The sequence below is a fragment of the Mustela putorius genome, unplaced genomic scaffold (assembly GCF_011764305.1).
Source record: "Mustela putorius furo isolate JIRA1106 unplaced genomic scaffold, ASM1176430v1.1 tig00003854_pilon_pilon_pilon, whole genome shotgun sequence".
Classification (NCBI taxonomy): Eukaryota; Metazoa; Chordata; class Mammalia; order Carnivora; family Mustelidae; genus Mustela; species Mustela putorius.
Window position 1 is genome coordinate 7,596,181 of NW_025422006.1, and position 21,262 is coordinate 7,617,442.

The 21,262-nt window shown below is 42.5% G+C and overlaps 1 protein-coding gene and 1 long non-coding RNA gene across 8 annotated transcripts in view; one reads left to right on the forward strand and one right to left on the reverse strand.

Annotated features, from left to right (window-relative positions):
• The window catches only part of TJP2 (tight junction protein 2), a 121,546-nt gene that overhangs the window by 74,283 nt on the left and 26,001 nt on the right, over positions 1-21,262 (forward strand). For all 7 annotated transcript variants that reach the window (XM_045065070.1, XM_045065069.1, XM_045065067.1 and 4 more), the window contains 4 exons: positions 11,716-11,769; positions 14,867-14,991; positions 16,355-16,457; positions 17,758-18,391. In XM_045065070.1, coding sequence (XP_044921005.1) covers positions 11,725-11,769; positions 14,867-14,991; positions 16,355-16,457; positions 17,758-18,391 — 907 coding nt within the window. In that variant the 5' untranslated portion in view covers positions 11,716-11,724. The remainder of the gene's footprint in view (positions 1-11,715; positions 11,770-14,866; positions 14,992-16,354; positions 16,458-17,757; positions 18,392-21,262) is intronic.
• LOC123387525 overlaps positions 1-21,262 on the reverse strand; it is a 50,162-nt gene that overhangs the window by 466 nt on the left and 28,434 nt on the right. Inside the window, exon 2 of the long non-coding RNA XR_006601969.1 lies at positions 19,060-19,160. This is a non-coding gene — a long non-coding RNA (uncharacterized LOC123387525). The remainder of the gene's footprint in view (positions 1-19,059; positions 19,161-21,262) is intronic.

Below are 21,262 nucleotides of genomic sequence, written 5' to 3' on the forward strand. Positions count from 1 at the left end.
TTGTGTTTGGGAATTTCTTGTTTTGGGGTAAAACTTTTTGCTTCCTTGTTCTACAGAAATCCTTATTCTTAAGCTAGGTTCTGAAATTATAGGAAACAGTTTCTCACATGTTCTTTTTTCCTCTTAGACTCTGAACAGTAAGTGCCACTGTAATATATGAGTGTTTATCTTTATGGCTTGCGGTTTTTATCAGGTCGCTTCTTCTGGGCTGAGTTTGAATAATCTTTAGCGTTAAATCTGGCTTCCATATCTGGGAAACAGCACTTTGTGGACAGAAAGCCTAAAACTTGCCTGTTGGGGGAGTAGAGGCAGTGAAGACTTCTAGTTATCTGCCCTCTAGTTGGTTTTTAACATGTTTATGTAAAATGTAGGATTTTACCTGTTTGGCCAAGATATTTCAGAGGGAAAAAACAACTTGAGGATATTTTTTAAAAGACATATCAAATTGAATTATTTGTTCCTTTCTCTTCATTCTTCATGTAAATACTGTGTGTTAAACACAGTTTTTTATTTATTGTAGAAAATTAGCTCCCTTTAACTTTCCGCATTGTCTAGGAATGACTTGTTATAGTATCAGAGGAGTTACAATTAATATAGTTTACATGAAAAGTGGAAGTGGGGAGGGGCTGGGAGCAGGTACACTGAAGAAGATGCTTCTGGTGTGTGGGATGTTGACTGGGGTGGGAAGGAGACCCGGGAGTTGTGCCCCCACTGCTCCCACCGAGCTAAATGATCTCTCCCTCACGGGCCTTTCGTGCATTTTTCAAATTATTACCACCACCCTGTCTTTCCCGTTTCCAGTTGAGTGATCACACTTTGTTCTGCCCTTTTACTTTGTAGAGTCTGGGCTTAAAAAACATTTGGTATAAGGTCCCTGTCTAGGAATCAGGTGCACCTTGAAATTCACTCATATGCCCCCCCCACCCCAGTTTTGAACTTATAAAATGTTTGGTGCACGTAACGAATTATGTAATAATACCTGTGACCTTGAGCCTATCATACACGCCCATCCACGGAGCCTCATGAGGTGGATACAAAATCCTTTCTCTCTCTGCCTCTTCCCCAGCTCCCTTCATCCTGAAGTTTGTGGTTTTCATTCCCTTGCTTTTTTTTCTTCGTAGTTTTACTGCACGCATACACACAGACATCCCTAAACAAAACATCCCTACTGAAAAAATTAGTTTCCTTGCTCTTTCTATATTGTGGTTAAAAAAAATACCCACAGAAAATAAAACTTAGCATCTTAACTGTTCTCTGTTTTATTGAATTTTTTTTATTTTTAAATATTTACTTGAGAGAGAGAGAGCACGGGCAGGGTGAGGGGCGGGGGGAGAAGCAGGCTCTCTGTTGAGCCAGAAGCCCCATATGGGGCTCAGTGCTGGGACTCTGGTATTATGACCTGAGCCAAAGGCAGATGCTTAACCGAGTGAGCCACCCAGGTGCCCCAGCATCTTAACTATTCTTGAGTGTGTAGTGTGTAGTGCAGTGTTGAACATGTTCACATTGTGAAACACTGTTTGCTTTCTGAACGATACAAAAATGGCATCAGGCTCTGCACATTCTTCTAGGATGTTCTTCACTCAACATTCTGTTTGAGTTGCATCTGTGTTGTGATATGTGGGGCTCTAATTTGTTTTCATTATAGTGTAATATTGCATTTTAATAATATATTATGATTTATTTGTCTTTTCTGCTCTTGATAGATATTTGGGTCGCTTGCAGGTTTTGGCTGTTGAGAATGTTGCTGCTGTGAATACTCTGTGTGTGTATCCTTGTCACTTAATTCATACCTTCCTCTCAGGTGTTTCCCCAGGAGAGAAATCACAGAGTATGTGTGTCTTTGGCTCTGATACCTGTGAGCTCTTCCTGGGGCCCTGTATGTAAAGCTCCTTAGAGCTAAGCAACAGCCCACTGGCTTTCACGCAGAGGGAGTCTGAATATTGATAGCAGTTCTGGGATCTGTGCGCAGCCCAGCGCAGGTTGGGTGGGGCCCAAGCCCAGTGGCCCAGTTTGCAAGGCAGGAGCTGAAGCCCTCAGCTAAGCTGCTACACTGGCTGGCAGCCTGTCCCTCGGGGATATACCAGAGATGATGTTCTGAGGAATGTGTGACTGTGTGGGGTGCTCTTTGTTTTCTAAAAGGTTATTTATATAGATAAGCAGGGAAGACACTCAGTGATTTTCTGTTTGGGCACACTGTGGTTGGTAAACACTCCATGGGCTCTGGTGGTGGTGTGTTTTTTTTTTTTTAATTTGCCAGTGTATCAGAAGGGGCACAAATCACATGCTTGGTACATAGTGGGTGCTTAATAAATATTTTTGAATGAATGAATGAATGACTAAGTGAGTGAGTAAATTAAGGGTTTGCTCTGAGACCTTCATAAAAAGTCGTGGTTCTGTGGGCTAATGTACACAGTTACGGGATATTTTAATAGTTTTCAAAAGAGCTATTAAGATGTATTTTTACTTCAGTTTCCTAATCTTTAAAAAATAAGATTTTAGATTCACCACTTATTGTAACAGAATATACATTCTTTTAATATTATGTTTAAGTACTTAATGGTTTATGTCACAGCCCACTAACCTTAGGTAAAGAAGAAGCCATTTATAAACTGATCATTTTATACAAGCTGGTGAGCTCTTTGGGCACCTGGCAAAGTGGGATTGATGAAAAGTTTAATTCAGTCCTTTTGGGGTGGTAGGAATAGGGGTTTAATTCTCTTTCTCATCAATCTAGTTGAAATTACTCCTGTGGGCAAGGGTGCCTTGGTGGCTCCACTAAGCATCTGCCTCTGGCTGAGATCATGATCTCAGGAAGAGACCAACCTGGGCTCCCTGCTGAGCAGGGGGTCTGCTGCTCCCTCTGCCTCTGCCCCCTCCCCCAACTTTGGTTCTAACTCCCTCTGTTCTCTCTCATTCTCCCAAATAAATAAATTAAAAATCTTAAAAAAAAATTACTCCTATGGGCAATATAGGAATACATAGATAATATAATCTCATTATGGAGGAATAGTGAATTTCAAAAGCCAGGTTCATTCTACTTGGGAAATGTTTAAAAAATAAAGTTTTGTTTAATTTGGCTAAATGATAACAAATTTTAAATCCAAAACTTTAAAAAGAGAATTTGCTGTTTTTATTTTAAAAATAAAAAATATTCTTGGGACGCCTGAGTGGCTCAGTGCGTTAAGTGTCTGTCTGCCTTTGACTCAGGTCACAATCCCAGGGTCCTGGGATCAAATCCCAAAATAGGCTCCTTGCTCAGTGGGGCGTCTACTTCTTCCTCTACCTGCAGCTCCATCTGCTTGTGCTTTCTCTCCTTCTCTTTCTCAAATAAATAAAAATCTTTAAAAAAAAGTATTCTAAAAGTAATGTGCTATATAAAAATATTCTCTGCCATACCATAACTCCTGGGGAAATTTAACATTTTTTGGTATTGTTCCTACCTCTTTCCTATCTGCTTATACAAGGTTTATACCAATTTATTTTCCACGCCTTCCACCAAGAGCAGACAGACCTAAAAACACAAAACCAACTAGCTCTTTCTCTCTTTAATTGAAAACAGAGTATTCATGACAAAGAGTTCAAAAAAATTGGTGGAAGTTAAATATTTTCAGTGCCTCTGCATTTCATTGTGTTGATTCACTTAACCCAAATATCACTCCCTTTTTGGATGTTGTGCTCCCTCCTGCTCCATAGCATTGCCCAGTCCTAGGGGTGATTGTCATGGTATTGGTTAGTTCTTTCCTGATGATTTTTAGGTAAGTCTTTTGGAGAGGGTGCTCTTATGATGTCCTTTCTTTCTTTCTTTCTTTCTTTTTTTTTTTTCTTAAGATTATATCTATTTATTGGACAGACAGAGATCACAAGTAGGCAGAGAGGCAGGCAAAGAGGGGGCGGGGAAGCAGGCTCCCCACTGAGCAGAGAGCCTGATGAGGGGCTTGATCCCAGCACCCCGAGATCATGACCCGAGCGGAAAGCAGAGACTTAACCCACTGAGCCACCTAGGCGCCTCTCTATGATGTTTTTTCTTAACATGTAGGGATATAGCTATATTCAAAGAAGAGATGGCAGATTAATTCACTTTGTTGAGATTTGCTAGCTTAAAGGTAGCATCAGGCGCTGAGAAGATGGATTTGGGGAGCATGCCTGCTAGTTCATTTCTAGTTGGTAGGTGACTGATTAAGGCCACAGTGAAATCTGAAGGTGTCGGGGAGTTAAAGAGGTGTTCTGTGGAAATAGAAAGAGATGATCAGTTTTGATCAACTGGGTTTCTGCTTCCTATTTCCTTTTAAGGAAACTTTTTTTTTTTTTTTTAAATAGAAAACTTTAATCTCAGAAAACACGTGTTATACTGGCACATGTTAGACAGAGACCAGAGCATTCCAGAGGGACAGTGATGAAGCACTCCTAGAATCCCAGATCACAAAGGCCGAGTTCCCAGCCTCATCACTTCAGGAGTGCTGTCCCAGAAGCAGGGTGCCACCAACTGTAATAGAAAATTTCCTTTAGGGGGCCTCAGTTGGTTAAGTGTCTTCAGCTTAGGATCCTGGGGTCCTGGGATCCAGCTGCCTTGGGCTCCCTGCTCAGCGGGGAGTCTGCTTCTTCTGCCCTTTATCCTGCTTGTGCTCTCACTCTTGCTCTCTTTCAAATAAATAAAATCTTTTTTTTTTTTAAGATTTTATTTATTCTATTTGACAGACAGAGATTACAAGTAGGCAGAGAAGCAGGCGGAGAGAGAGAGGAGGAAGCAGGCTCCCAGCCGAGCAGAGAGCCCGATGTGGGACTCGATCCCAGGACCCTGAGATCATGACCTGAGCCGAAGGCAGCGGCTTAACCCACTGAGCCACCCAGGCGCCCCAAATAAATAAAATCTTTAAAAAAAAAAAAAGAGGAAAAGAAAATTTCCTTTAGGAAAACTTGCTAGTAGAAATCTGTGTCTTGTAAGGATGCGGAGAAAGGGGAACCCTCCTACACTGTTGGTGGGAATGCGAGCTGGTGCAGCCACTCTGGAAAACAGCACGGAGGTTCCTCAAAAAGTTGAAAGTAGAGCTACCCTATGACCCAGCAATCACACTACTGGGTATTTACCCTAAAGATACAAACGTAGTGATCCGAAGGGGCACGTGCACTCAAATGTTTATAGCAGCAATGTCCACAATAGCCAAACAGAGGAATGGATAAAGAAGATGTGGGGTTGTGTGTGTGTGTGTGTGTGTGTGTGTGTTTAATGGAATACTATGCAGCCATCAAAAGAAATGAAATCTTGCCTTTTGTGACGACATGGATGGAACTAGAGGGTATTATGCTGAGCAAAATAAGTCAATAAATAAGAGGGTATTATGCTGAGCAAAATAAGTCAATCAGAGAAAGACAATTATCATATGATCTCCCTGATATGAGGAAGTTGAGAGGCAACATGGGGGGTTTGGGGGTAGGAAAGGAATAAATGAAACAAGATGGGATTGGGAGGGAGACAAACCATAAGAGACTCTTAATCTCACAAAACAAACTGAGGGTGGCTGGGCGGAGGGGGTTTGGGAGGGGGTTAGGGTTATGGACATTGGGGAGGGTATATGCTTGGTGAGTGCTGTGAAGTGTGTAAACTTGGCAATTCACAGACCTGTACTGCTGGGGCTAATAATACATTATATGTTAATAAAAAAAATTATAAAAAAAAGAAATCGTGTCTTAATTGTATTAACAGCTGTTGATGGACAGTGTATCCACTTCTTGGTTTATGAGAAGGAAATCTTTCTGAGTGCCTCCTCTGCACTAACCACTGTACTAGGAGTGAGTGAGATATAAAAATCTTATCTGAAAATCCACTTTCATTTTCTTCTAGTTGACAGTGGTCTTGGTGAACAAACTTAAATAATTGGGGGAGATTTACATAATTTAGATAATGATCTTTTTTTTTTTTTTAAAGATTTTATTTATTTATTTTACAGAGAGAAATCACAAGTAGATGGAGAGGCAGGCAGAGAGAGAGAGAGAGGGAAGCAGGCTCCCTGCTGAGCAGAGAGCCCGATGCGGGGCTTGATCCCAGGACCCTGAGATCATGACCTGAGCCGAAGGCAGCGGCTTAACCCACTGAGCCACCCAGGCGTCCCTAGATAATGATCTTTTTTGAATGTTTGCCTGTTTCACTGTGTTGATGTGCCTTCACTTAATCTAAACATCACCCCTTTTGGGATGCTGCTCCCACCCACCCCACCCCTGTCCCATAGCAGGGGTCCCGTGGCATATATTCTAGTTCTCTCCTGTTCCTCAGACAATTTGTATTTTCTTTTTAACCCTAGAGGTGATTTTTTTAATTCTAGTTTTTAATCTAAGAGTTCTGATCTCTTGGAGCCAGATGGTATTAGCCATGGAAATGTCCTAAAAGTGAATGCATAGTGAGAGGGTGAGCTGAAGGAGATTACTTCTCTCACTTTGAGTCATCAGTTATAGCTACTCAAGAGTAGGCTGGTTTACCTTCTGTACAAACAAAATTGCTTTTTTCTGACTCCCCTTTGCTAAAGGGAACACATGATGGGCTCCCACAGATCAGTTGATAGAATTGCCTTTTATGTTATGCTGTGTTCTCCCCATTTCAGAGAGTTTCCTAACCAGGGAAAAAGAAGCACTGCATCTGGACATTTTCAGTTCTTTTCTCTCTCTCATATTAATATCAGTGCAGGAATGGCAGATTTTATTGAGAAAAAAATTTAATATGAAACTAGTTTTTCTTAAATTATTTTCATTTGTATATTAGTAAGGCCTTTTATTTATATAATTATATTTCTTTGTGTCCTTATGTTTTAGAAATTCTTTTTTTTTTTTTTAAAGATTTTATTTATTTATTTGACAGAGATCAGAAGCAGGCAGAGCAGCAGGCAGAGAGAGGAGGAAGCACCCTCCCTGCTGAGCCCAGAGTCCAATGCGGGCCTCGATCCCAGGACCCTGGGATCATGACCTGAGCTGAAGGCAGAGGCTTTAACCCACTGAGCCACCCAGGCACCCCTAGAAATTCTTTATTAAAAAACATAGCTGGGGATACGTAGGTGGCTTAGTAAGTTAAGCGTCTGACTCTTTTTTTTTTTTTTTAAGATATTATTTATTTATTTGACAGAGAGAAATCACAAGTAGATGGAGAGGCAGGCAGAGAGAGAGAGAGGGAAGCAGGCTCCCTGCTGAGCAGAGAGCCCGATGCGGGACTCGATCCCAGGACCCTGAGATCATGACCTGAGCCGAAGGCAGCGGCTTAACCCACTGAGCCACCCAGGCGCCCTTTACATTTTTTTCTGCTTTGAAATTATCATGTATTGGGACGCCTGGGTGGCTCAGTGGGTTAAGCAGCTGCCTTCGGCTCAGGTCATGATCCCAGCGTCCTGGGATCGAGTCCCACATTGGGCTCCTTGCTCGGCAGGGAGCCTGCTTCTCCCTCTGCCTCTGCCTGCCATTCTGTCTGCCTGTGCTCGCTCTCTTTCCCTCTCTCTGACAAATAAATAAAATCTTAAAAAAAAAAGAAACTATCATGTATTTAAAAGTGTTTTTCTCCCCATCTCTCCCATCTCCCTGCCTGTGATGTGTTGGGCTTCTTGAACCTGAAAAATCTTCAGTTCTGGAAGAGCCATTATCAGCTTTGCGCAGTGGCAGTATCGTAGCCAATGAGCCAATGAGGCGCGATTATTGCTAATTGGAAGAGCCATTATCTCTTTGAGTTTTGTATTTCCCCCGTACCCTTTACCATCTCCTTCAGGAAATCTGACTCGACACATTGTAAGACTTCCTTGATCTTAACTTTTCTTTAGGAGATCATACTTTTTAAATGCTTTTGGCTGTGTAGTTTCTTCATACCTGGCTTCCATTTACGGCCTTCAGCTGTGTGGCACGTGGTTCACTCCATTCTTTATCCCATTTCAGTTACATATTTTTATTTCTAAAGTTTTGTTTACTTTTTACCCCCCAGATGTGCTTGATCATTTTTGATGTTTTTCTTTCAGTACACTTCCAGTTTCCCCTTTTAATTTCTTTTTAAACAATTTTTAAGCAATTTTATTTTAAAATTTAAATTCACTTAATTAACATATAATGTATTATTAGTTTCAGAGTGGGGGTTAGTGATTCATCAGTCTTATGTAATACACAGTGTTTATTGTATCTCATGCCCTTCTTAATGGCCATCATCCAGTTACCTCTTTCCCACACTCCCCTCCCCTTATAACCTGCATTTTTTTCCTATGGTTAAGAGTCTCTTATGGTTTATTTCCCTCTCTGATTTTGTCTTATTTTTTTCTTCCCTTCCCCTATATTCATCTGTTCTGTTTCTTAAATTTCATATATCAGTGAGATCACAGGATAACTGTCTTTCTCTGATTGACTTACTTCCTTAAGCATAATACCCTCCAGTTCATCCACATCGGTGCAAAAGGCAATTTTTCATTTTTTTGATGACTGAGTAATATTCCTGTGTGTGTGTGTGTGTGTGTGTGTGTTTGTATACACCACCTCTTCTTTATACATTCATCTTTCGATGGACATCTCTGTTCTTTCTACAGTTTGGCTATTGTGGACATTGCTGCTATAAACATTAGGGTGCAGATGCCCTTTTGGATCACAACATTTAAATCTTTGGAATAAATATCCAGTAATGCAATGCTGGGTCACAGAGTAGCTCTATTTTCAACTTTCTGAGGAACCGCCATCCTGTTTTCCAGAGTGGCTGCACCAGCTTGCATTCCTGAGAAAGAGGGTTCTCCTTTCTCCATATCCTCGCTGACATTTGTCATTTCCTGACTTGTTAATTTTAGCCATTCTGACTGGTGTGAGGTCATATGTCATTGTGGTTTTGATTTGTTTTTCCCTGATGCTGAGTGATGTTGAACATTTTTTCATGTGTCTGTTGGCCATTTGTACATCTTTTGGAGAAATGTCTTCTGCCCGTTTCTTGGTTGGATTATTTGTTCTTTGGGTATTGAGTTTGAGAAGTTCTTTATAGGCTTTTGGATACTAGCCCTTTATCTGATAAGACATGTGTAAAGATCTTCTCCCATTCTGTTCGTTGTCTTTTGGTTTTGTGGACTGTTTTCCTTTGCTGTGCAGAAGCTTTTTGTCTTGATGAAGTCCCAAAAGTTCATTTTTTGCCTTTGTTTCCTTTGCCTTTGGAGATGTGTCTAGCAAGAAGTTTCTGTAGCCGAGGTCTCAGAGATTGCTGCTGGTGTTCTCCTCTGGGATTCTGATGGATTCCTATCTTGCATTTAGGTTTTTTCATCCATTTTGAGTCTATTTTTGTGTATGGTGTAAGGAAGTGGTCCGGTTTCATTCTTCTGCATGTGGCTGTCCAGTTTTCCCAACACCATTTGTTGAGGAGACTTTTTTCTATTGGGTATTCTTTCCTGCTTTGTCAATGGTTAGTTGATCATAGAGTTGAGGGTGCACTTCTGGGTTCTCTATTCTGTTTCATTGATTTATGTATCTAAACAATTTTTTTTTTAAAAGATTTTATTTAATTGAGAGAGAGAGAGAGGCAGACTTCCTGCAGAGCAGAGAGCCCAATGCAGGGCTGAATCCCAGGACCCCAAGATCATGACCTGAGCCAAAGGCAGATACTTAACTGACTAAGCCACCGAGACACCCTGTCTCCTTTTAATTTCTTATGATAACTTCATACTGTACCTACATCTCTTGAGTCTGTGACTGATCTTTCCAATATTTACAGTCTTTGACTCTGCAGTTTTCTTTTTCTTTCAGCTGTCACTCACGGTAACTTGTTATGTGTGTATGCATTCAAACTGTGAACTCATGGTTCTCAGATACTTCCCTGGGGGATTCTCTGAAACCTGTGCTTTAGTATGTTCCTTGGAGAGAATTTGCATTTGCCTCTGTGTACCTGTGTGGCATTATCATGCAAAACCACTTTGAGTGTGTTCTGAGGAGGTGTGGCCCCATTTGTATTAAGAATTGTAGTCCTGGGGCACCTGGGTGGCTCAGTGGGTTAAGCCTCTGCCTTTGGCTTAGGTCATGATCCCAGGGTCCTGGGATCGAGCCCCACATCGGGCTCTCTGCTCTGCAGGGAGCCTGCTTCCTCCTCTTTCTCTGCCTGCCTCTCTGCCTACTTGTGATCTCTGTCAGATAAATAAAGAAAAAATCTTTTAAAAAAAAAAAAGAATTGTAGTCCTGGTATGCCTGAGTGGCTCAGTCGGTTAAGTAGCTGCCTTTGCATTGGGTCATGATCTCAGCATCCTGGCATCAAGTCCCACAGTGGGTTCCTTGCTCCGCAGGGAGCCTGCTTCTTCCTCTGCCTCTGCCTGCCTGTACTTTCTATCTCTCTGACAAATAAATAAAATCTTAAAAAAAAAAAAAGAGTTGTAGTCCTAAACTTGTTTGAGTACAGGTGTGTTGATAGGAATTCTCTAGGGAGATATTTTTAGTTATTTCCACTCTGCTCAGAGTCAAGGATGAGCAAGGCATGGGTCCCTGCCATCTCCATGAGCCTAATGATATTTTTTCCCCTATGCATCCAGTCCGATCTAATCTCCGCCCTGTTTGGGTCCTACATTTTATCTCTCTTTCTGGCCTCCTGTTTAAATGCCTGTTTCAGTGCTGGTTTTTCTCTCTGGCTTTGAGCTTTCTTGGTATTTCTACTTTAAGGATTTCTCTTCAAAGTCAGCCTGCATTTAAAGGGTTATTATTAGTATTTTTCAACTGATAGCTACCATTTTCAGGCTTTCATGGACATCTGTTTTGGAATATTGTCAGAAACTCAAGCCTCCATCAACTTATGCAGGCATTTTCCTCTTTTCACATCTGGCAGTATTGATGGATAAGAGGATACCCAGTTGGGCACTCTTTGAGGAGGCTAAGGATTCCTTTAGACATAAAAATGTGCAAAATTTGCCCAAGAGATCACCCTTGACAGGAAGGGAGGGAACAGTGGTTAAAAAAAATAATAATAATAAAATAAAATAAAATAAAAATAACTGTTCGACTCTTGGTTTTGACTCAGATCATGATCTCAGGATTGTAAGATCCAGCTTGGGCTCTGCACTCCATTGAGTCAGCTTCAGATTCTCTCTCCCTCTCCCTTGGCTCATCCCTCCCCACCTCCTGTATATGTGCTCGCTCTCAAATAAGTAAATAAATAAATCTTTTAAAAAATATATATGTTTGAAACTCTAGATTTCAGGGCGCCTGGGTAGTGTAGTGGGTTAAATGTCCAATTGCTGATTTCATCTCAGATCGTGATCTCAGGGTCACGAGATGGAGCCCCGAATTGGGCTTTGAACTCAGCAGAGTCTCCTTGGGATTCTGTCTTCCTCTCCTTCTCTCCCCTTCCCTCTGCCTGTCTCCCTGCCTCTGTATGCTGGCTCTCTCCCTCAAGTAAATAAATATGTCTTTAAAAAAAAAAAAAAAGAAAAGAAACTCTAGATTTTTTTTTTTTTTTTGAGGGATTTTATAATGGTTGTTTTGGAGTGGTGATAGTAAAAAAGCTCAACACTTAATATTTATATATCTCTTATTATGTATTTCACTAATTTTCCAGTATTATTAAGACTGCCATTGGACTGAAGGAGTGTGAAAAATAGGTAATACGGTGTTCCTAAAAGCTACCACGTCTTTTTGGTTTGTGGAATGTAGGAACTGGACTTTATATTGAGACAGTCTCATTTCTAGCTTTATTTCTAGCATTGAAATGTTTGTGGTTTTAATCAAATTGGTCTTACTGTTTTAAAACAGGCTCCAGGCATGGAAGAACTGATATGGGAACAGTACACGGTGACCCTACAAAAGGTGAGTGCTGTGCAATACATGGCTACAGTCGTGTCCTTGAGTTCGCAGGTCATGGATCTTACTCATTTTTGCCCAAGTATAGTTTTTGCCCCTTATGGTGGATGATGCATTGTAGCTGGCAGTAATTACTACATTATCAAAAAGATTTGCACGTTACAATTTTTTGGTTAAGGTCTGTGTACTAGAAAATCATAGAGGTTGTTTAGTGCATTCACTTATCTCCAGACAAAACAGGTTATGGAAAAAAGAGAGAAAAGGAGCAGAGAAATGGAAATAACCTGTACTGCTTAAGGATGTTGAGGTAGCTTCTACAACTTTTATAGCTTTTTTTTAAAAGATTTTTATTCATTTATTTGACAGAGAGTGCACCCAGGCAGGGGGGGACAGCAGGCAGAGGGAGAGGGAGAAGATCCCCGCTGAGCGGAGAGCCCAAAGCAGGGCACCGTCCCAGGACCCTGGGATCATGACCTGAGCTGGAGGCAAACGCTTCACTGAATGAGCCACCCAGGCGCCCCAATTTTTTTTTTTAAGTTATTCATTTGAGGGGTGTTGGGGAGAGCACACACATAAGTAGGGGCTGGAGCAGGGAGAGGGAGAGGGAGAAGCGGATTCCACTAAGCAGGGAGCCTGACACAGTTCCATCCCAGGACTCCAGGATCATGACCTGAGCTGAAGGCAGGTGCTGAACCATCTGAGCCACCCAGGTGCTCCAGGTACCCCAACTTTTATCATTATAATTGTAACACATGAAGTCCAAACTGAATTTTGGAACATTGGTTTAGCAGTCAGGAGACATGGGTTGTCTATTCCTTGCCCAATTCATGATCATATTAAGAGGTGCTGACTTAATCAGATTTAAAAAAAAATCCTCCCCTCTTGCCCATGGGATTGAAAGTAGTAGTATCAGAAATAAATGTATTTCGGGGTGCCGGGGTGGCTCAGTGGGTTGAAGCCTCTGCTTTCAGCTCAGGTCATGATCTCAGGGTCCTGGGACCGAGCCCCGCATCGGGCTCTCTGCTCAGCAGGGAACCTGCTTTCCTTCCTCTCTCTCTGCCTGCCTCTCTGCCTACTTGTGATCTCTGTCAAATAAATTAAAAAAAAATTAAAATAAAATGAAATAAATGTATTTCACTTAATTATGAGTTATTTCACAGCTACTGTTCCTCTTGAGTAAATGAGGTCATACAAACAGTTTTTGTACATGGAGTCTAGCACATAGTAGTTGCTTAATAAGTGTTGGCTCTGTTCCTTTTTATTCTTCTGACAGCAGTCTGAGGTAGGCACGATAGGTGTTAGTCCTACTCGAAACAAGCACAGCCACCCAGAGTTGGTGTGGGATCTGTGTGCACCTGGGCTGACCTGACCAGTCCTGAGGTCTTCCTCCGTCAGCTGCCCTGGTCAGCATCCCTGTGACTTTTGTGGACTCTGCTGGGATCTTAGTACTCCTCTGAATCCCTCCAGGCTCTGGACTGTAAGTCCCTAGAGGGGCTGTAAGTTCCTCAGAGGGAGAGTTTTCCTTAGAACCGTGAACTTTTCAAACCCTGACTTTGGTGAAAAGTTAATTCCTGTATACATGAATTAAATTAATCCTGGTAGGAAAAAACCCAGATCAGTGCTTAGGTGCCCAGACTTTCAGAGCAGTGACATAATACCATTTCTCCTGGTTTCCCCCCTTGAGTTTTACTTTTTAACCTTAGTCCTCTTCTGACTCTTCTCTGCACCCTGCCACCAGCATTTCACATGCCCCTTTCAGGGGCGAAGGTGAGAAACATTTTAGGACTAGTATAGGGATGGAGCTACCTCTGTATAAAACAGCTACCCAGGTGATGGTGCTGCCCCATCTGAAGACACGTAATTAAGGGACAGTCGGCTAGCCTGTTTGGTATTGCTAATTGTTTGTCTCTAGTTGGCACAGTGGGTCCCATGTGGGAAATCTTCCATGGCGGGGTAGGGGCGGGAAGACATAACTTTGTTTTATTCTCTGAGTACATGTCTATATAAGCAACCTTGATTTATAATTAAAATAACATCTAGCCATTTCATCTAGATGAAACCTAGGGAGCTTAGCTTTATTAAAGGTTTTATTTTTAAGTAATCCCTGCACCCAACCTGGAGTTCGAACTCACAGCCCCAAGTTTAAGAGTCACATGTTCCACTGACTGAGCCAGCCAAGTACCCAGGGAGCTTAGCTTTTTTAAACAGTGAAATGGGTTAGGGTTATGTATTAAGTGGGTTCTCTGCTCTGCATTTCTAGACCAATCATGATGTAATTCATCTAGACTTTCTGTCTTACTTTCATGCAGGAAGGAGTTTAATGCTTTGCTCTCTCAGAAGGCCTTAAAACCAAGTTTATCTTCAGAATTTACTTTATCTTTAAAATCCGTTTACTTTTTTGGTCATCCTATGTTAAAATGAAACCACAGTTCACCTAACTTGAAAGTTCAAGGTATACTTTAAAAATGGGGTTTTAGCACAGGTACACTTGTGACCGATGCTGTCCCAGCTCAGGCCGGGATATGAGAACAGTGTGACTGGTGATTTGAAAGGCACATCCTGGTGTGGACAGAAGATGTTATTTCCCATCCCCTGCCAGCTTCTACTGATAACTCCAGTCTGTACTATCCATCTTTTACGGCTTTTCGCAAGACTATTTCTTTTATTTTTTTCTTTTATTTTTTTATTTTTTTAAAGATTTTTATTTATTTATTTGACAGAGAGAGATCACAAGTAGGCAGAGACGCAGGCAGAGAGAGAGAGAGGAGGAAGCAGGCTCCCTGCTGAGCAGAGAGCCCGATGCGGGACTCGATCCCAGGACCCTGAGATCATGACCTGAGCCGAAGGCAGTGGCTTAACCCACTCAGCCACCCAGGCGCCCAAGACTGTTTCTTTTAGATGAGGAATTTCCGTTTATAAGCCTGTCAGCCGACCATGATGCTGCTTTATTTCGTTTCTCATTTGTTTCTGTAAGCCTCTGTTCCTGAGCTGCCTCTGGTTATTGGTCTGACCTTTCTTTTATTGAGTGCTTATAATAAATCCTAAAAGCCACTTATGGCAGAGGGATTTTTAAAAAAATTTTTCTTTTAACTCCAATGAACAGGATTCCAAAAGAGGATTTGGAATTGCAGTGTCTGGAGGCAGAGACAACCCCCACTTTGAAAATGGAGAAACGTCAATCGTCATTTCAGACGTGCTCCCCGGCGGGCCCGCTGATGGGCTGCTTCAGTGAGTGTCCTTGTGTCCCAGCCACAGCCGCTGCCGGCCCCGATGGTTGGGTCTAGACAGGGTGCTTGGCTGGAGGCGGCGTGGGGGGGACGGGGTGGTGGCAGCGTGCACTTAAAAAAAAAAAGGAGTTTTTACATAAATTGAAAAGTTTTAGGAGAGCGGGGCAGGGGAATGGGATAATGGGGTGATGGACATTAAGGAGGGCATGTGATATAGTAAGCACAGGGTATGATATAAGACTGGTGAACTGCTGAACTCTCTACCTCTGAAACTAATAATACACTACATGCTAATTAACTGAATTTATATTTTAAAAATCATTAAAAGAAAAAAGAAAAGTCTTTAAGCAAGAATTGATACTGGGACACTCCATGTTTTAACAATCCCTGAACCTTTGGAAATATCCACACTTTGGAGGGAGGAGAGCAGTCATTTACACACGGAAATGGTTATAACGGACCCAGCTGTCATTCCTAGGCTTAGGAGTCATTTCTGAATCTGAAGTACAAAATCAGCATGCTTTCCCTCCTACCCTCATCACTTTGTATTTATTTCACCTTATCATTCATTCAGAATTCAGTGAGGATACTTTGGCCTAATGATGATCTGATTTGTAAGAGGAATGTGGAAATTGGGAAGATTTAGTACATGAAAACACAGATTTTCCAATTTCCAGCCTTCTGGTCTGAACAGATGACACCATTTTAAAAGATGCATATCTGAATTCCCTCCAGATAATTTCTCAGGGCAGAAGCTTAAATTAATAATATGACTGCCTTGGCTAGAGAGCTCAGAAGTTTAGGTTCTGTTGGCATTCCACGTCTGTATGGTCATATCTAAGTCAGCAGTCTTTCATGCAGAGAGCAGTGTAGAATTAAAAAATAATTTTTGGGATGAGGTAAGAAGTTTTGAATGACCTCAAAATTTCTTTGATAATCAGAGGCAAACTCCTGATCTCTTCCCCTCCCCTGAAAAACACAGGTGGATATCAGCCTGCTTTGGTGGCTACTGGTAGACTTCCTGAAGCCCACCGTGCACCTTCGGCGGGGGAGGGCCTGGTGCAGAAGTTCCTTTTGTGCCTAGACCTTGCCACTGCTTGAGTGCCTCCTGGAGGAGCCCTTTGGTGGGGGGGTCATCCCCTGTTGGTTTCCAGTAGACAGTGTCAAAAGTGGGCTGAGCCGCTCATGAGTTCCCTCCTGGGAAGGGCTCACACTGAGTTGACTGACTGAGCCTCAGGAATAATCAGGCACTGAGTCCTTTAAGCGTTTGGGGTCAATTTGCTGCTTCTGTGTGTTCCTAAATAAGTGATTTACAGTGAATAGATGGGAGTTTTTCAGGTCTTGTTTTTATTTTTTGTTTGCAGAGAAAATGACAGGGTGGTCATGGTTAATGGCACCCCCATGGAGGACGTGCTCCATTCATTTGCTGTTCAGCAGCTGAGAAAGAGTGGGAAGATCGCTGCCATTGTAAGCCCTGGTTGTTTTCAGCTTGCCCTAATAGCGTCTGGTTTTTATGCTCAGAGGAAAATTACCACTTGCTTGTAAGGGCTTGACAGAATTACATAATTTAGGGACTGCTAATTTCTTGCTTCCTCTACTTTGGGGTGACGTTATGGATGCCTTTTCCTCATCCTTTTCCTAACTTTCAGTGATTCTCTTATCTCAGGAACCAGATTAGACAATCCTAAGAGAACTAACTAGACTGAGCGAGAACATTTGTAAGACAGCGTTTATATAGAAAATATATTCCAGCTCAAAAACCCATTTGTAAAGGCCCAAACAAGAACTGTCATGTCTTAATGAACTAGACTGTCCTAGGAGATAACTGGCAGTCTGTAGCATTCATTCGTTTGCTCACTCATTCATTCAGCAAACACTGGATGAGAATCAGCTTTGAGCCAGATGCCTCCTGAGCCTGAGCAAGGGGTGCTTACTCCAGCCAGGCAAATGGACACTTACAGCGAAAATTGAAATACAGTATGTTTAAAGGCAGTGCTGGGGGGAGGTACCGGGTATGCGGTTATTTTTCTTTTCCCCCAATGATACATTATGGAATTTTCAAACAGAAGTTCACAGATTAGTGTAATAAACAGTATATCTTTTACAGTATTAATATTCTACCATCTTCACTCAATTTTTCTATGTATACAAATGCATATTTTTAGTGAACCATTTGAAAGAAAGTTACAGACATGACAGTGTCAATCCTACACACTTCAGTGCACATCTCCTAAATAAGAACATTCTTCTACATCACTAGAACACTCTATCATCCTATCTAAGGAAATTAACAGTGACTTTAAAGTATCATCTAATATCCAGTCCACATCCCAAGACATGTTTGATAAGATTTTTATTCCCCATCCAGAATCCAATCAGAGCTCATCACTGCACTGGGTCCTTATCTTTTCAGTGCCTTTTAATCTAGAAGGGTCCTTACCTCCCCCCCTCCCCCATGACATTGACTTCTGGATGAATCTAGGCAGTTTTATCTAGAATGTCTCGATTTCTGGAGGTTTTTAACTTAGGGATTTACAGTTCCTTGATGCTATTGAGTATAGAAGCAGATTTTTGGAGGCACTGTGTTTAGTTATACTCATTGTCTTATTCTCAACCCTGTGAGGTATTTTTCCCCCCAAGGAACCAGAGGCTTAGTGAGTCGAGAGGGACAGAGAGTTACTAAAAGGAGAACCAGACTGGGCTCTTAGCCACTGCATTCTCTGTATTTAATTGTCCTTGTCCTGCATCCCCGCTGTTTGGGTGACAGGTGGTCAAGAGGCCCCGGAAGGTCCAGCTGGCCCCGCCCCAGGGCAGCCCACCCATCGATGAAGATGACCGTGCTTTTGAGGTGATGGACGAGTTTGATGGCAGAAGTGCCCGCAGCGGGTACAGCGAGAGGAGCCGGCGCAGCAGCCACGGAGGGCGCAGCCGCAGCTGGGAGGACAGCCCGGAGAGGGGGTGTCCCCACGAGCGGGCGCGGAGCCGGGAGCGCGAGCGCAGCCGTGGCCGGAGCCTGGAGCGGGGTTTGGACGACGACGACTACCGGCGGGCCCGAGAGCGCAGCCGTGGCCGGAGCCTGGAGCGGGGTTTGGACCACGATGACTACGGGCGGGCGCGAGAGCGCAGCCTCGGCCGGGGCACTGACCGGGCCTATGACCACTATGACCAGGCCTACGACCGGGGCTATGACCGTGGCTATGACCGCACCTACAGCCCAGAGGCAGAGTATGGCCGCAGGGCCCAGCCCGATGCCCGGTACTCGGCGCCCCGGAGCCGCAGCCGCGAGCACTTGCATTCCCGCAGCCCCAGCCCTGAGCTGAGGGGGCGGCCGGACCACGCAGGCCAGTCCGACTCGGACAGGCCCATCGGGGTCCTTCTGATGAAAAGCAAAGCAAACGAAGGTAGGCGTGCTCGAGGAGGAAAAGCACCGTTACAACAGCTAACTCTTACGTGGCACTTCCTGTGTGCCACGCACTGACCCAGATGCTTTGCACCGATTGGTTCATTTCTTCCTTATGACCGCCTCATGTGGGAGTTTCTTACATCTTCATTACATAGACAGGGAAAGTGAGGCACAGAAACCTTCATTAACTTGCACAAAGCTATCAGTAATGGCAGAGCCAGGCTGCTGAAATGAACCTTTAACTCCTAGGCCGGGGTTCTCAAAGCAGCTTAAGCACCGCCTTGTAGTAAATGCAGATTCTCGGGCCCCACAGAACCAGAAACCCTGGGGAGAGCCCTTGGAGTCTGTGTTAGCTAAGCTCTCCTGGTGAGCCTGGTGTGTTTTAAGTGGTGAAACCATGGGAGTAGATAGGACTCTAGCTGATCTTGAGTTTTGGCCTATGCTGTCCTCACCGGAACCCTGTGTGGAGGTAGGAGACTTCCTTCCTACCTGTTGTGTACAGTGGGGAGGACCACAGGGCAGAGAGGTTTTGGCATGCCCACAGATGAGGTGGGCCGTAGCCCAGGCTGCTTGTCCCACGATGCATTGCTGGGAGCACCTGCATACCTTTCATTTCATCCAAAATTCAATAAAGCCCCATGTGGCAGCTAGAGAAGCCAGTGGTACCTGTAGTTTAGGTGACGATCTAAATTCCAAGATGGGAAGTGACTTGCTTGGATCTTGAAGCCAGTAGATGTGTGGCAGAGGCAGAACTTGAATCCCATCTCCTGGAAGCAGATGATCGGAAACATGAAGGTGAATGAACAGGGCTTTAGGACCAGTGCAGAGGTATTCCTTACATCACTGCTTGGTTCTGACTTTTTAAATTACTTGGAACCTATCTCTTATCTCCTTCTGTTCCCTAATTCTTCCAAGACGAAAAGAAGAGCACCCCAGAATGCAGAGGGAACTTCTTGCCCTTTAGGTTGGGAACTTGGATTTCAAATGGCTTGTCTGAGGAAACAAAGGGAAAGGGTTTATTTTTTTACTTCTAGTGGAACACAAGGTCGAATGATAGAACTAGATGCCCATCACAATACGTGAATAACACAGGGACGTGAGTAACGGGGTACGTAGAGACCAGTCCCAGAAGACAAAGGAGAAATAGAGATTGCACTATCAGTAAGTAATGTGCATCTTAGGAGGTTTAAGGATTCTATAGAATCTTTATAACCACTGGTAATGACATACTAATTCATCAGCTCCCAGGAACTATACAGTAGAAATAGCTCTGCTCCCAGACTGAAGGGTGGACTGTATAGAAATTTTGGGAATGACTTGGCACGAGACCTCCTTCAGAGAGCCCTGATGCACATTCTATAGGACTTGTACCCCAGGCTTTTGAGTTAACCCAAGACAATGCTTTTCAAACTTTCCTCTTCCCCTTTCTCCTCCTCGCCTCTCCCCTTCTTTCTCTTTTCCTCTCCTTCCGCCATAGAAAGACCCACATTTTGCAACAGTCATGGATGTACCTCCCTATCAAAAACTGGAACAAGCTTTTCATGGAACAGAACTTATTCTGTGTGATGTGTTCTGAGAGTTTCCATTACATTAAATTTTTAAAATGCTGTTCATGACTTATTGAATTGATTTTAAGACTCACTAATGAGTTGTAAACCACAATTTGAAAAGATCTTTACTGTTGTAGGAGATTGCCCAAGTCATGCCTGGTCTTAGTAATACTATCAAGGATAAAAGGGGCTTACATACCTTTGTTGAGATAAAATTTTACTCCTCCTGGATCATTTTATTATTTAATAAAAATAAAATTATTATTTTATTATTATTATTTATTATTTTTTTTAAGGTTTTTGGCCACTGTTTGCTAGGATTGCACAGTAATTTAGCTATCACCGGCTAGGGCTGCACAAAAATTAATCTTTAAAGAAATCTAGCAGTAGGCAAGACTTATTTTGACTAAGAAAAATATGATCCGTTTATATAGCCTGCTGCTACATTTCATGGGCACCAGACAGCTTTGCTGGTAAATGTCTTAGAAACTGCTCAAGTTTTTTTTTTTCTCCATTTAAGAGATGCCCTCAAAATACACCAGTTAACAACCTATTTGCAACTCTACAGTAAGACTGCAGCTTTTAAGGATAGAGGAATTGTTGAGTTTCCTTCTGACTCTTGGTTTTGGCTCAGGTCATGATTTCTCAGTCCTGGGATGGAGCCCTGTGTTGGGCTCTGTGCTTAGCGCAGAGTCTGCTTCAGATTTTCTTTCCTTCTCCTTCCTGCTCACTCACTCTCTCAAATAAATAAATAAATAAAAATAGAATCTTTAAATTATATTATTGTGGCTGCTGGGTGGCTCAGTCAGTGAGGCATCTGCCTTCAGCTCAGGTCATGATTTCAGGGTCCTGGGATTGAGCCCCACATCAGGATCCTTGCTCAGTGGGGTGTCTGCTATTCCCTCTGCCTCCCACTGCTTGTGCTCATTCTCTCCCTCCCTCAAAGAAAATAAAAAAAAAAATAGTTGTATCATTATATTGTAAACCTGAAGCTAATATAACATTGCATGTTAATTATAGTTGAATAAAAAAATGTGTCTTTAAATTTACTTCATAACTTTTCTAAATGGTAGAGAGTTACTTTGTTTTGGAATTAAAAGATTTTGAGTCCAGAACAATAATAATAAAATTTGAATGTGCGTCTTTTAAAACCTGCTAGGTTGTGGTACCTTCCTAAAATAACCCAACATTTATCCTAAAGTTAGGTATTTTTACAAGTTTCATAAGTAAAATTAGAAGAGTCTGAATAGTATTTAAAATACTTTAAAATACGCATACTTAAAATAGAGTGTGTTTTCTTTTAAGAGCAATTCAGATTT